General features: G+C 27.0%; 1 protein-coding gene across 3 annotated transcripts in view; it reads left to right on the top strand.

Annotated features, from left to right (window-relative positions):
* Positions 1 to 15,533, top strand: part of LOC145835576 (uncharacterized) — a 28,114-nt gene extending 12,581 nt beyond the window's left edge. For 2 of the 3 annotated variants that reach the window (XM_082943238.1, XM_082943236.1), the window contains exons 10-26: positions 39 to 158; positions 784 to 904; positions 1,223 to 1,321; positions 3,423 to 3,565; positions 4,206 to 4,280; positions 5,259 to 5,387; positions 6,072 to 6,226; positions 6,714 to 6,887; positions 7,170 to 7,288; positions 7,638 to 7,816; positions 8,261 to 8,361; positions 8,969 to 9,044; positions 9,392 to 9,450; positions 10,025 to 10,145; positions 10,541 to 10,628; positions 10,911 to 11,024; positions 14,582 to 15,533. In XM_082943238.1, the coding sequence (XP_082799364.1) occupies positions 39 to 158; positions 784 to 904; positions 1,223 to 1,321; positions 3,423 to 3,565; positions 4,206 to 4,280; positions 5,259 to 5,387; positions 6,072 to 6,226; positions 6,714 to 6,887; positions 7,170 to 7,288; positions 7,638 to 7,816; positions 8,261 to 8,361; positions 8,969 to 9,044; positions 9,392 to 9,450; positions 10,025 to 10,145; positions 10,541 to 10,628; positions 10,911 to 11,024; positions 14,582 to 14,721 (2,013 nt within the window). In that variant the 3' untranslated portion in view covers positions 14,722 to 15,533. The remainder of the gene's footprint in view (positions 1 to 38; positions 159 to 783; positions 905 to 1,222; positions 1,322 to 3,422; positions 3,566 to 4,205; positions 4,281 to 5,258; positions 5,388 to 6,071; positions 6,227 to 6,713; positions 6,888 to 7,169; positions 7,289 to 7,637; positions 7,817 to 8,260; positions 8,362 to 8,968; positions 9,045 to 9,391; positions 9,451 to 10,024; positions 10,146 to 10,540; positions 10,629 to 10,910; positions 11,025 to 14,581) is intronic. The other variant, XM_082943237.1, reaches the window with a different exon arrangement.
* Positions 15,534 to 16,457: the final 924 nt, after the last annotated feature.

The raw sequence follows: 16,457 nt of genomic DNA, 5'->3' as shown, positions 1-16,457 counted from the left end.
TCATATCAATATTGCCGCTAACAGATGTGTTTTTGTAGCAGGTTCCATTGAGACAAATAAAAACATCACCACAACCTGGATGTTTGAACACAAACAAAATAGTGAAACCTCAAATTGTTAACAACCACCAAACTATCACTTTGAATGGCACTAATAACGTTAGTTTTATATAATGATATTCCCCACAAAGTAGTTTTAATAATGAAATATGTTTGTTTGTTTTCTTACCTTTTTACAGTTTTTAGCTTGATTTTTACTTTATTAAGATAGTGAGGTCATTTAAATGTTAAAAAGGCTCACTATGTCTTATGAAAGGTTTTGAAATTTTTATTTTTAACTTTTAAAGAGTAGCAATTGAATAACTTCTCTCAGTCTGATTTTAACTTTGTTTTTCCATTGCTAATAATAATTCTACTCAATAATGTAGGAGTTAAAGAATATCAAGTTATACTAAAATTTTATGTGCACTCACAAAATGACTATAATTACAGGTCTGCAAAACGTTTATTTTTTTTTACGAACTCACATATTTGATAAAAAATTTATGAAAACACTAGAGTTGAAAATAAGCTTTATTTGTTTATAAATTGGATTAATTCAAAAACAGTTTTACGTAATCTACAATTTGAACTTTTTTTGAAAAAAAAATACCAGAATTTGATCTAGTATTTAATGGTACTGTATAAAAGCATATTTTAGTAAAAGTATATTTTTTATAGAAAAAATCAGTTTAATTGTAGACGGAATTGACCAATAAAAGTTGCAACGCGTTATTATTTTCAGGTTACAAACATACCGAGAGTGATCAACATAAAGCCGGAAATCCCCGTTAGTAACCAGCCGATTATAATACTTCCGAGCAACAACCAACAAGTGGTTGTTACCAATTCTTCTAATAATAACGGTTAGATGTTTTATTTATCTTTAAAATATCTTGAGGTTCAAAAGACAAAATTGAAGCTTATAACTATTATGAAAAACAAGCATGTTCAAATACAAAACAACTTAGTTAGTTGGTTAAAATTTTAAAGTCTTAACTGCAACATTGATTAAATGTGCTTTTTTTTCTAAGAACTCACAACAAGCAAATACTTAAATACAATCTAGACTACCAACAATCAAAGAATTTTTTGTTTTAACGAATTATTTCGCACAAAACTATCTAAATAGCTTATGTTTTCACATAAGATAAGTTAGGAAGTTATCAAGTGTATTTGTTCAGGTCAACCGCAGGTGATCAAACTACTTTCAACAAACAACAAGCCCCAGCAGCAGTTTGTTAAAGCAGTCAGCACCATAGAACACGACAATAACAGTAACAGTAAGTTCAACCTTTTTTTATCATTTAATCAGTTTGTGTTATTTTCTAAAAACGTTCAAATTGTAGATTAAGGGCATGGGGGGGTAAACACCCTTTTTTGGTTTTTGATCTTATTTTATATAGTTTTTACTTAGCTACAAGATGCTTTTTACAGATTTAAAATATTCAAAATAATTTTTGAGATATAGCCGGTCAAAGTCAGAGCCAACAATAGGTTCCTTATGGGAGGCGCAAACTAAAATGGCAAATAACTAGAAATCACTAAAAATCTATCTCCTCCTACGTTTTTTGAGATAACTACCTCAAATTTTCAGGAAATGTTCCTTGCAGTATTTAAAAAATTCTGTCGGAACAGAATTAAAAATATTTAAAAAAAAAAATTTATAACAAAAAAACAAAAAAAAAAACTGTTTTTTTTCTTTATTTTTTATATAAAATTTTTATTTTTTATTTTTTCAAAATTCCTTCCGACAGAATTTTTTAAATATATCAAGGAACATTTCCTTAAAGTTTGAGGTAGTTATCTCAAAAAACGTAGGAGAAGATAGATTTTTAGTAAAATAGTCTATTTTTGCCGTTTTAGTTTGCGCCTCCCATAAGGAACATATTGTTGGCTCTGACTTTGACCGGCTATATCTCAAAAATTATTTTGAATTTTTTAAATCTGTAAAAAACATCTTGTAGCTTAGTAAAAACTGTATAGAATAAGATCAAAAACCAAAAAAGGGTGTTTACCCCCTCTATGCCCTTAAATAGAACTGTTTTTGAGTTGATAATGTTTATAGGTTAATAAAGCCTGTTTTTAATTCTAATGTTTTCATAAATTTTGTATTAAATATGTGATTTCATAAAAACATTGACAAACTAATTAGTCTTCAGTTTGTAAGTTTGTTGTTTAAGTTCTTGTATAAACTAATGTAGTTTTTGTAATATTGTTTATTTATTTTATTACATAAATAGTTTGCTCATTTATTGTTATTTTTATTTAATTTAAATGTTAAGTAGTACATTATTTTAAGAATTACACATGGCAAAATATGTTTGTTTAGATAAATACATATCCTAAACAATTAATTTACTAAAAGTTGCAAAAGACAGTTTTTGTTCTAAAATTAATTGTAATATATTTTAGAATTTTATCTGTTGAAAACCTTCTTTTTATTTTACTTTTTAGTTTAACTAATTAATTTGTTCAAACACTAAAAGTTATATTTAATTTAGCATTATGAATTTTAGTTTTATGCTTTTTCATAAAGTATCAATACTTTAAAACTAATTACCGTTTTTTATTTTAAGAGTGTTTTGAAAAAAAACTACTCGGTAATTTTATATACCTTTTTCGCAAAATAGATTTATGAGTTCTACTAAGTTTACAACATAGTTATTTTTTACGTGTTAAAAACTTATTTTAGCTTTTTATTACAAATTTTCATAAAAACAATTCTTTTCTTACTTTATGTTTTCACAAAAAAGAAACACATAGTAAGAAACACGTGTAACTAGTCATGAAATGGCGGGAAAATAAAAATGCTTTCAATACGTGTAGGTGGTTTCTATTGTAAGTAAAATTTTCTAACAAGTTTTAGTACTTCCGTGTTTTAAAATAATTAAAAAAATGCTGCTGTGTCACAAAACTACTGTAGTTTTTTTAAAGTTCTTATGCTGTTTTTAAAATAGTTTTATTATAAATTAAAAAAACAGAATAGTACGATTAAGCATCACAATATACTTAAAGTTTAAATTGGTTGGAAACCTTTGTGTATTTAGTTGTAGTAGGTGATTAAAAGACACAATGTCTTAGTTTTCAGTATAAAAGTGTATGTTTGTCAATTTATTATTTTTACTCAAACTACTAAAAGTATTAAAAAACATATGTTTATTTTAAACTGAGTTTTATTTTTTTTTTTGGTTGTATAGTTTTTTGGTACATTCTCAACATATTTTTATCCTACTCTAGCACTAAAATTTCTTAAGAGTTTCAAACAAATACAACTTATTTCGAAAATCCTGTGCATCCAAAGTTGATTTACTACTCATTGTTTTATAAATTCACGGATTTATAAAGTGTTTCGGGCACAAGTTTTAACACACTCTAACACAGAAAGCAAACCGAAGCCGCTGATGGCGTCGAGCAACAGCAGGAAGAAACCGATCGTACCAGCGCCTCAGGTGGCGAGCACCAGTGTGTTCGATGTAACCAACACCGGCTGCAGTAACTTCACCGTCGACGCCATCGATGAAAAAGTTTGTTGTAATATATTGTATATATATATATTATTTATCTTAAAGTGTTGTATATAAGTTTATTTTCTTTTTCTCTTTTTTTGTGTCCTGTTTAAGTGGCTCAGGTTTTGATGCCTGAGTCCAACATTGCCCAATAAACAATATAATAATAATAATGTTAGCAATAGAAAATAGTCTTTTTTGTTAAAACGTTTAAATTTTTGTACTAAAAAGTGTAGTTATTTAAAAAGTATTGTTGAATAATTAATTAAAGTAAAAAGATTTTAAGTAAGGTATTTTTGTAAATGCCTAAAAAATGTTAATTTTGCTGCTGTAATAAGAAGTTCTGTAGTTAAATAAACGATTGAATAGTATACAACAAATTTTTACCTTATGTTTTGTTATATAATGTTGAAAAACCAGAGTTGTTTACACTCTTTATTAGTCATTAATGTTGTTTTGTATATAGTTATTACGTACTATTTGCGTTAATAACATTTGTTTGTTATTAGTTGTATTATACTATTTATAATTTTGTTTTTATAACTTATTTACGTTAATACTTTTTTTCATGTTGTAACTGTAGGTGTTAATAATCGTCGGCTGAAAATAAGCATATCAACTCTTATTTTTTATTATTTTTAATTATGTCTTATTACAGCGTTGCAACAAGCAAAAAGAAAGGCAAATAAAAAACAGACTTTCTGCTTCTAAATCCAGAGAAAGAAAAAAACAGGTTTGTTTTTTAATAGTATTAAGACAAAAGCTAATAGTTTTTATGAAGTTTTATTTTTAAAAACCTATACTTATACATAATCCTGATAGATTTTTATTGTTTCTTTTTCCATAATTTGTATAGCAAACTATTTTTTTGCTAAAACAGCTTGTTAGCGCATTGAATAATTTCTTTTTATTCAAATATAATTTATTTAATGCACTGACGAGCTCTTTAAGCAAAGATTTGTTTGTTGAATAAATTCTTGAGAAAAAAATAAATGCACTCCTTTTATGAAATTCTTTTGAGTATTCTATGAAGTAAATACTTTAAACTGTTTTCTAACTGTATCTAACTTAACTTGTATCTAGATTTTTAATTTAAAGAAGTTATCTGTTGTTATCTCAACAAACTCGGCTGAAAGTTAGAGCAAATTTCTTGATGGTTTAATATTTATTAGTCTTTAAATCCAAAAAAAACTGATCAATATATATCACAGATTTTGTAAACTTTCAAGAATTTAAGAATAAGCTGTGTTCTTAGTTTCTTTCTTTTAATTATATTAAACTTTCTAAATAGTATTAAATTATTTACAGTCTATTTAAGCTTATTTAAATAAAAAAGACAAGCGTCTATGTTGTTTTAAACTTTACATGTGAAATTGTGCTTTGAATTGTACTTGAAAGCTAATTCGCTGAAACAACAACTGTTCAAAAGCTGTTTGTGTTTGTTTAGTTCATGAAACTTTAGTTTTACAGCTTTCAACACTGTAAAACTACCAAAAGCTTATTTCTTTGTAATATTTATTTCATGTGTACACACATATGGTTAACATCATAGTTTATATGTGTACTTTGACAGTTTTTTTAAGCCTTTATTACGTTTTTTTTTACTTTCAACAGACTTTTTATTATTCGCACTTTTTTATGTTTTATGTTAAGCATTTGTTAAATAAATCAAATTAAAAGTAGGCATGTTAATCATAATTTTTATGGACAGGAATTCATTGACCTGAAAAACAAAGTTTATGAATTGAATGATGAAAACGAAAATTTAAAAAGAATAAACAAAGAGCAGCAAGATGAGATCAACTTGCTCGTTCAGGAAAACAACAACCTTACAAGCGAGGTTTGTAAAAACAATAAAGTTGTAGAATTTAAATAAAATTTCAAATTGCTTTGTTAATAGAGTTGCTCAAATTATAAACAATTTAAAGAAAGTCTGAGGTATAATTTAGAACTATAAACGGTCTTGCTGTAATTCATAAATGTTTAAGTTGTTTTGTTTTTCCATTCAGAAGTTTTCAGAGTTAACTTAAACTGATTTTTGAGTACATTTTTTGTTGTTAATTTGAAAAAGTTATTATGTGTTACTTTTGAAAGAAGGTGTTAAGTTTTAAAACGTAGCAAGGTTGCTACTCGCTCAGGTCAACTTATAAATTACAACTTATTAAAAATAATTTTATTATTTTCAGACTGACTCACATTAGTATAAATTTATTTCTACCAAACTCAGAACAATTTTCAAAATTTTTATTTAAATTACAAAATATATTTTTTTTTGTAGTTTTTAGCTGAATTATAAATTTAATTATCCAAATATCTTATTTAATTACCTGATCTAACTTCAACCAATACAATAAGACTGATTCGGGCTAGTTTTAAGCTCTAGCAACAACTTTGTTGTAACTTGCTTGTCAAAAAGTTTAATAAAAAAGAGCTGTTAACAAACCTGGTACTTTGCACCCTGAAGAAAAATAAAGTTAGAATACCTTGTATCACCATATAAAAGCAACCCAACATTGTTTCCCAGGTATTAAAATGCAAGGGACTGCTGAGTAAGGTGCGTATAATCCAACCGAGAGCTCAATCTAGTGAAACGTACACCATTCACACGAGCAACAAGAAACAGAGATTAATGGCATTCTTCGCTCTATGCATGGTCTGCACATTCACGCTGTCGTCCAGGTTGGAATTTTTGACATTTTGTTTTGATTTGAAAATTAAAGTTTGATTTTAAATATCAGTATTTGAATTAATCGATTAAAAATTAATAAAAAAATAATGAAAACTGTACTCAGTTTTATACATAGTATAATAATTTATATTTCCCTATTAATGTCTTGAAACGAGTGAGTGTCACTTATGCATGGCGTCGCTTTACACGTAATCATCCTGACCTAACCTCAATTCTAATCCTGATCCCGACTCAAACACTGAACCTAAACATAATTCCAACTCTGACCTTGACCCTAACCTCGTGCAAAAGTCGAGTAAAAGTGGTGCAAAAACAGGCCCGTCCACCTTGAAACCGCTGTTTAAAAATAAATTTTCACTGACTCTAAAAAAACAAGTAACAAAACCTTAAAACAGTAAACTTAAAACCGCAGTGTTCACTTACTCTTGTTCTTCCCAAATTTAACACAAAAAAACAAGTAACCAACCACTGAAACAGATCGTTCAACGGAGTCACGCACCCGAACGAGATGCGGCCCCACCTACCGGCCATCGTCAACAATGAGGTGCACCGCAGCAGCAGGAGGTTGCTGTCGGTGGTGGACAACAAGACCAGCGACCAGTACTTCATTGACGACGCGGTGAAAAACACCGTGGACGACCTCAAGAACCGGTTTGTCTGTTTGATCGTATGGTTTTTTTTTTTTTGATAATATTTTTTATGAAAAAGTTAAGTCAGTTGTTGTATAGATAATTTTAAGAAAAAGTTAAACAGCTTGAAAAAAGTTATACCTTTCAAAATATCTTAAACAAAAAAATTTATATTATGCTTATGTTGAATATTTTTAATGAAAAACTTTTTTTATTTTATTTTGTACATCATCCTTCTTAAGATGTAAGACTTATTCTGAAACAGTATAAGTAAAAACTAACTGATTTTTAAAAACTGTTTCAGGATATTCAGTTTGTTCCGACAAACGAACGAGACGCCCCACTACCACAGGTTGTTGAAAAGAAAATTGAAGGAAGAAATCGGGTTGACATTCAGAAAGAGATTTCACTATCCCGTGCAAAGTTTGTTTTTCATGAATAAAATTTGTTTTTCTGTTTCAGTTCTTATCAGAACTAGTTCAGACTTATTAGAACTTTTTAATGTGCAACTTAAAATTTACAATTGTTTGAAATATATTGTTTTTTGTAAGAAATTAATGAAATTATTTCTTGCTACTCTTTACCAAAAAAAGTTTGGTAATAGTAAGCTAAAAAACCTACACAATAAATTAATATTTTTACATAACTATACTTTTAAATACATGTGATTCTAACACAATTTTCTTTACTAAACAACTGTTTAACAAATATTTTTTTAGCTTTACACAAAATTCCTATCAAAAAGTAAGCTTTTACCAATAATAATTAACAGGTAGGACAACTAAATCACCGACAACTGTGGTGCTCCAAGCAAAAAACAAACAAAATTTAATAAGTGATTCGAAAGCTGCAAGTAAAAAGCAGAAATTTGTTGCTAGTCCACCGAAGTCGTCCACTAACAATTTTGATTCACATGTTTCTCCGTTGCAAACACCCGTTAAAAACAAAAAGGTTTGATTTTAAACTTTTTTATTTTGAAATTAAAATTTATACTCAAAAAGTGTTTGTTAACGATATTTTTACTGTTGAATTTAGTACTTCCTTATTTGTAGACTTTTAATCTAGTTTTATCTTATTTTAATGGGTTTCAAGTTTTTGATAACCAAAAAAATACCGTTATTTTTTAAGTTTAGTATTTTTTAACATAATACTTTTTTTTTGATATGTTTATATGTAAAAAGCTGGTCTTAAACATACATAAATTAAATTGTAAACTTATATTTTTAAGACAAAAGTTAAATTTCAAAGTCATAAGTATTTAAAAAATATTACCTCTGACTTTCAACAAAAAGTTCATATTAATAATATTTTGTTCAGTTTGTCTTAATATTAGCTTTTGATGTTATTTCGTACAAAAGTATATTTCTCAACAATATACAATAAATAATTTTCCAGGTTAATTTGCCTCCACCCCCACCAACTGCTAACTACAGGCTTCATAACAACCAGAATGGGGGAAAACCCTGCAGTGAAATTAACGAAACTGAAACTATCAGGTCTGTTGATTGTTATTTGAAATCTGTTAACAGTTTTGTTTACATTGTAAGCACTTATTAAAAAAAAGTATTTTAATTATATTACTTTTTTTTTGAAGTAGCTCGATAGCAGTATTCTTGCTTTGATATAAATTTATAAATAAGCCAAGGGCATAGGGAGTTCTAACATTTTCTTCTACAAAAATAATGTTGGCTCTTATTAAAAAGCTTAGTGTATATACTACAAGATACTTTTATAGAAATTAAAAAATAAGAAGCTGTTGAGATATAACCAGTTTTGTAAAAAAATTGATAAAACCGTATGGGATCAAAAAGTTTCAAGGCTAATTTTCTGCGAATTTTGAAAAATTCACTAAAACTTTATTTCTTCCTTCATTTTTTAAAGTATTTACTTTAAATCTTCAGGAAATGTTCTTTTTGATATTACAAACAACTTGTAGGAGGCAGATTTGAAAAAAAAGTCTAAAAAGTTTCTTTGACCAAAGTTTAAAAAAAAATTCAACTTTTTCAATCATAAGTTGATAACAAAAACTGCATAGTAAACAATACTTAACTTTTTTCTTAATATGAATTTACTAAGTTTTTTTTTGCAATCAATATTTTTCAGGACAAGTTCTATGAATTTAGATAGATGGGTTAAAAATTACCATTCAAACGAAAACTCACAAAAATATCACGAAAAAGTTTGTTTAATATTTTAATTTTAAATAATGTTTTAAACAGTGAAATTATATAAGTATATACTGATTACTTTAAGACTAAACTTCTGAAGTAATTGCTTATTAGAATTATAAATCCAAGTTTGTTGATAATTGCAATTTTAGTTTTAATCTTTTTAAAACTTAGTTATTTCTAAATATTTTTATTAAGTTTTTCTTTTTACCGATATTTCATTATGTTAAGTTTCCATATGTGAATGAATTTTATATTTTCAATCGTACTTGGTTTGATTTTGCACAAGATTCTGTAAAAGTATTTTACATTTCGGAACAAAAATATTGTTAGATTTTTGAAGTATTAATTTTTACAGAAATCAAACAGAAAAAACAACTATAGAAGAAAACAAAGAAGTTCAGATGAAAATAAAAAGTATGTTTTTTTATTATAACATTTGTTAAATAACTAGTATCATTTCTTATAAACTTGAATATCAGCTTGTTATATTTTGTATGTATTTAAGTGACTTAGTTTAAAAAAATTCACTTGTTTAAAAGTGTAGAAAGTTATTTCTGAGTTTGTTTAACAAATACTAATTGTATGAAAATTATTCAAAATTGTATATTTTCTTCAAGTTTACAAAACTTATTTTTTAATTTTTTTCTATCAATAATAAACAATCTTTTAAGAGTTTTAATTTTGATTAAAATATTGAATTATATGAACAGGAATTCACCAACAACGAATTTACAATTTTGCCTTTAATTAAAGTATATTAATATTTTTTATATGAACAGGAATTCACCAACAACAAATTTACAATTTTGCTTTTAATTAAAGTATATTAATATTCTTTATATGAACAGGAATTCACCAACAACAAATTTACAATTTTGCTTTTAATTAAAGTATATTAATATTTTTTATATGAACAGGAATTCACCAACAACAAATTTACAATTTTGCTTTTAATTAAAGTATATTGATATTTTTTATATATGAACAGAAATTCACCAACAACAAATGTGAACGCACCAGCCCTGTATAATGAGCAAAGCAAAATAAACATGTTCATGAAAAATTTTGACAGAGACAATGACACTACATACATCATTTATTTCAACTATGTTAGCATAAGTTGCTGCTTATTTGAACTTAAACAATTAACTATAGAATTATTACAGAAATTTCTATTTTCTGATAATAATCCCAAAAATAGTTTGTGTGTTTCTTATCTTTAATATATTTATGATAAGCTAATACGTATAAAGTAGTTGTTTTTGTTAACAGTATGTTGGTAAATAGTTCGGTTTTTTTGCCATTAGTTTGTGTTATGAATTTTAATTTTATGACAATACATTTTGGAATTTAATACAATCAGAAAGTTAGTACATTGTAAATGTGTAAAAAAATAAATTACACAAAACAAGTGAAGTATACAGATTTTGGAGACTACTAATACATTTTAATAAAAACAAATATCTTTTTTATCTAACTCCAAGATTTTATTAATTTTTAACAGGATTTACTGTTAATTCAGCCAATCAACCGAAGAAATTTGTCATCAAAACAAAAATTGTCCCTGTTGTTTCCCAGTCCGCCTCCCAATGGTTAGCTATGTGTATTTAACTTTAATGATAACATTTAATGTCATTTAATAAAAATTGAAGCTAAGCTAGTTTAGCAAAAGTATTCTAAGAAGATTGAAACACAAAATTTTTATACCATTTTACTAGAATTTAATCTCCAAAGATATACAAATTTAAACTAGAAATTTAAAAAATAGATTTTATGCCGAAAATCATAACTTCCTCTACTAAAATTTCATAAAAAGCAAGAACTAACAATTAATAACAACAAAATACTAAACAAACAAAACAATATACCAACAGACACCTTCCTCATAGATGACGACGAAAATTCCGCCATGTTCAAAATTGATTGTGACGTCAGCACCACGTCATTCATGAGAGTTCACAACAGTTTCCTCAAAAACTTCGCTACTGGTCAGTTTCTATGTACATGGTAATAAAATTTAGTAAAATTGTTTAATTTAATAAAATTTATGGTGGTTATGATAAATTCTCACCCATATTTGCGTCTGTTAGATAAAAATTTCTTTTAAATTCTTCTTTTGCTGAAAAAAAAAAGGATTTTTTCAGTTTCTAGAATATACTGTATAAATTTGTGTATATTTATCTGAAGTTCCTTTAGACCAGGGTTTCCCATTTCTTTTAAAAGGTTCTCTTTAAAGAAATTAAAAACGCTATGACCCCCCTCCAACAAGATTACTCAAAAAAACTACCATTAAAAATGCCGAAAACTTTCTTTTTGCTTCTGATCATCAATTCTGATGTACTGAAGCGTCCGTTTGTGGGTAAAGTCCTGTTTTTGTTGTTGTAGATCGTGCGGTGAAGTTCATTGTTTATATTCGATGGCATAAAACATCTCAACTTGTTGACGATGGCCGAAATAAATACTGGCTAAAACTGATCAAAACGAGCGTAGAGAGTAAGATCTCACATTAACCTGACAATGTCTAAGATGTTGAGCTGTGAAGATTTGCCTGCGTCAATTTTTCGGACTTTACCCACAAACGGACGCTTCAGTACTTCGTACTTAAGCCCGCTTGGTTAGATCACAACAGCGGTTTCACGCGACTACTCCTGCCTGATGAGTCCTAATAAGGATGAAACCGGTCGTAGGATTGTCTCGGATGCTGTTGTTGTAGATCGTGCGGTGAAGTTCATTGTTCATATTAACTTTTATGATAAGTTTTGATTTAAATCACAGTTTTAGCTCATTTGTTAATGTTATCTTTATTAATTGAATTTAAAATTTGTAAAAAAATGCTCAAAAACTAAATGAAAACCAAGGTCTTTTATGAAACAAATTTATTACCTTTTAAGTATGTAGAAAAAAATAGTTTGTTAGAATTTAACTCAATGTTTCTTGATATATACTATAGTTGTTGAAAAACTTTAACAATGTTACAACGAATTAAATTAAATAAATTTAAGTGAGTATTTTTTAACTAAACTTCATAGCTAACTGTTTAAAATATGTTTTAAAAAACTTTTAACAGCATTCAAGCCTTTAACTTAATGTTATAAAAAAGATGCATTACTTTAGATGTTTTTCAGTATAATATATCAATTAAAAAAACAGATTCTGCTTCGACTGGAATGAAAAATTCCAATTTTTTGATAAAGATTTTTGATGATTATCTCTACTATTATTTAAAAAAGTTGATCAAGTCAGTTACACATTCACTAATTGTTTTTAATTTATAAGTGTTGAGTTCTAACAAATTCCAATTGTTAAATAGCTTTTATTAATTCTAAAGAAAAATCTTTTAAGTTTTTATTACTTTGTTCAATCACAGTTATTTAGTTTGATGATTATTGAAATTAATTTGAGTTACAGTGCTTTTTTCCAGCAATATTTTTTTTTGATTTCGATGAAGATCTTTTTTTCAACATAATGAGTTTATTTTATGTTTTTACTTATGCTAACTTGCACTAGAATTATTTTGATGATTTAATCTAATTAGTTTATATTATAGGAAGTTATGCACCAGATTAAATAAGAAATTAAATTATAACCTTGTAAAAAATTGGGATAACAGTATTGCATTATGAGGATAACTTTCAATTCCAAAAATTCAGATACGTATGTATGTATAGATACCAAGTTGTAATGTACACTAATAAATAAGTTTTTAAACTTTTATCAATATTTTATTAATACCTTATCAAATGCTAATTTTGTTTCATTTGTATTTCCATATTAAAATATTTAAAAAAATAAGTTTTAGAATGTTTGTAAGCACTTCCCACAACCTTTTATGTTTAGTAATCTACACAGCTAAGTTTTTGAAACTTTTTTTTTCGAAATTTGTGTTTATTGTAAGTTGTTTTCAACTTTAACAAAACTATGGTACATTATATCAAGTTTTTAGTTGACCTGTATGTTTTCCTGTTTTTCAAAGAATGTATAAAAAATTATGATACATCCTAAATTTTCTTTTATGTTAGGAAGGTTACTAAGATCATTATATGTTTTCGTTTTATTACTTATACTTCTAGAATATTTCCTTTAAAAATAGATTAAAGTTTCTCCAAGGTTTTGATTCGATGAAAAAGTAAATAATTTAACACTTGTTAATAACATAGCATTGTTCGTACACAATTGTTGTAGAAATTAAGTATGTTTGTAACAAAGAAAAAAGCTAATCGCTATAACGGCATTCAAGTGTAACCATGTATGTTTGTTTATGAGTTATTAAGTAAACCCTGTACTTACTTACTGTACAATAGAACTTACGTAAAGTGTAATGATGTTTATGCAAAACAATAAAAATTTCTTACACACTGTCAGTTCGAACAGCTATTTGTTTTTGAAGTAGTCAAAAAAGACACAAGTCTGTTTTAGCTAAATCTGAGTTATAACGCACGATACCAGTCCAAACTACCATCAGTGTATTGGCAGTAATCAACAAGCTAAAAATACTTCCCCAATAGCCGTTATTTTCAGAATATTGTTCGGTTGGCATGTGTTATTTGTGGTTATGTTAATCTACCGTATGAACTCTAATGATAAAAATAGTAGAGTAGTAAGGTTGCTTTAACTATTAAATACAGGGTTGCCACTTTACCTGGAAAAACCTTGAAAAACCTGGAATTCGACAATTTAGGTAAAAATAACCAGGAAAAACCTGAAACTTGAGAAATTTTGAAAAAACCTAGAAAAACCTGGAATTTTGATCATTAAACCTGGAAAAACCTGGAATTTTCAATAACATTTTTAGTACTAAAATTTCAATTTTACACAAAAAATCTATCATATAAGCAAATTTTTTTTGTCATCATCATAATTTTTTTTTATTAAAAAACACATTTAAAGTAACTTTACAGCATCTTTAAAATGTTTTTGTACTATTTAACACAGTTACTTTAATAGAAATTAACTTAAAACCAAAAATAGACCCAAAAATGTTTACTTTTAAAAACCTGGAAGAAATTTGGAAAACCTGGAAAAAATTTTGCAAAAACGAGTGGTAACCCTATAAATATCCTAGTGCAGGGTTTACAAAACTCATTTTCTTAATCCCCCCTGGCGTAAATTTAATAAAAAAACAGTTGACCCATTTGAAAAAATATCGCCCATTTACTAGTTAGTTACCCTTTTATTTTATCGCCCCCAATTATTGCTGACTGATAGCTGACTAAGTCACACCCTGATTTGTGTATCCATATATGGCAATAACACTCATTTTGGGAAAGCCTGGTCTAAAATGTCATTTATATACATTTTATAAAAAGCTTAATGTTGATTGCATTAGTTTCTTACTTAAGCATAAAACTAATTAGTAAATCTAATTTACTTTTTAACAATACAATTTTTATATAGTTTTTACAGAAAATAACTTGTAGACTATTTCGAAAGTCTGAACAATTTTATTATAAATTACAGCTGTAATACAATTACAAGTGGTTGAATTCGATTTATGTAACTTAAACAATCAATAGCAAACTGAGTTCTCATGCAAAATATTTTACAGAATTCGAAGGTGACGAGCCGGAAATGAACCTTCACCGCAAGTACCGCAGAAAACCGAGAAGTTACCAACGAGACCTTCCGGCGACAGTTGATGACGTCAAAATTATTGATGACGTTACCATAACAACCGCCGACGACTGATGACGTAATGAGTCATTGATGAAATTTTTTGAAGGCGCTCTACAAGCTTCACATTCCTGTAGCTGTTTTTTAGATGAAAATTTTCAGTCAAACTTTTAAATAATCAAAATAATTTAATTGAAAATTCAAAAAGTTTTAAACAAAAATTTACACTTCTAACAAAAAAATTAACCCTAAAGCTAACGTTTTTATTTGTTTTTAATTTTTTGAGGAAAAATAAATTTTTTTAATTTTTTTTTAGTTTAATCTTTAGCTAGCTATAAGTCTTTAGTTTTCAGTTTTCTTAAGAAATTTTTCTATATACTTGCAGATTTAAATATAGTATTTTGATATTTTAGTCGATTTTTTTCAATTTTAATGTTAGCGCAATTTTCACCAATCTTTAAACACTGTGTTACTAGTGTTTTCACATTTTGTTCTCGTCAAAGCTTGCTTTTTGGAAGTAACATTTTGTGTTTTCTATTTTGCCTAAGAACATTCTTGGTATTTTTTCTTGGTAATGTTTTGTTACTTGGTGTTAAGTTTTTTAGGATAATTTGTTTCATAACAGTACTTTAGGGTGTTTTTTGCACTAATTTTTACACATTGTTGTCTAATGTACATATCAAGTGCGAAAGAGAATAATATGACAAAATATTTTTAACCGCAATATTTTTTTTCGAAAATTGATTTTTTGGGTGTCTTTGCAATTAACATGTATTTATGTTTTTAGTATTTATTCGCTTTAATACTAATTGAAGCTTAGTAATTTTTATTCATTTTCGTTATTGTTACTCGTTATTGTGTTAACGTTTTTTGTACGAGTTGATGAGCCTGCTTTATATCGTACTAAATAAATACTTTCATATAAGCAAAAATATTAAACTACATATAATTAAAACATGTGAATATAATGAACTATTAAAAAGTTTAGAAATATTATAGTTTTAGATATTCCCGCAACTGAAGTTTTATGTTTTATCATAGTTACAAACTATTTGTTTCCAATATTGAATTTGTAATAGTCTCAGATCTTAAAGGTAATTTGCTGTGAATTAAATTAATTTACTAACTAAAGTTTGTTCATTAAAAAAAGATCACTAAGAATATACCCTCTATAACTATACAATATAAATCCAATTTTCCTAAAGCTAGTTAGTTAAAATTCTCAATACTTTTTATAAAGAAGAAAATTAATGTAAATTATAGATATAAGGGCATATTTTTATAAGGAACACTTTATTTCCAAAAAAAGATTTTGCTGCTCACATCAAAAGAAAAACAGTTCTTAGAAGATCAAAGTACTTATGATAAGCTTTCTTCTAGAATATCAAAGTGTACGAAAGCAAATGTGTGATGAAACCCACGTAAAATATGCATCCGGGTTTGCTGACAAGTATCTCATATTTGGAAACTGCATCAACTCCTGAATTAGTTGTTCCCAGATAAACGGTGGGCCGACTTTGGCCTGAGGACATCATTTCTGTGATTCCTGAAACTATTAGCTAATCATTGTCTTTAATAAAAACATAATTTTGTTAATGATCTGTAATAGAAATGCAACAAGAAAGTTTATTAGTTTTAGTAGAAAACCGCATATCTATTTTAAACATGATGAGATCGATAATTGTACCTTAATTAGAGAAGAAAAAGTAACCAAAAACATTTAACACTTCGCTGATAACTCAACTAGCAATAATTTTCATTCAAGAAAAATAAAAGAAATTATTTGCAAAGAGAATCCAGAGAGCAAAAAT

The sequence above is a fragment of the Thalia democratica genome, chromosome 5, assembly GCF_965202585.1.
Source record: "Thalia democratica chromosome 5, ktThaDemo2.hap1.1, whole genome shotgun sequence".
Lineage (NCBI taxonomy): Eukaryota > Metazoa > Chordata > Thaliacea > Salpida > Salpidae > Thalia > Thalia democratica.
This window is presented reverse-complemented; position numbering and strand designations above follow the sequence as displayed.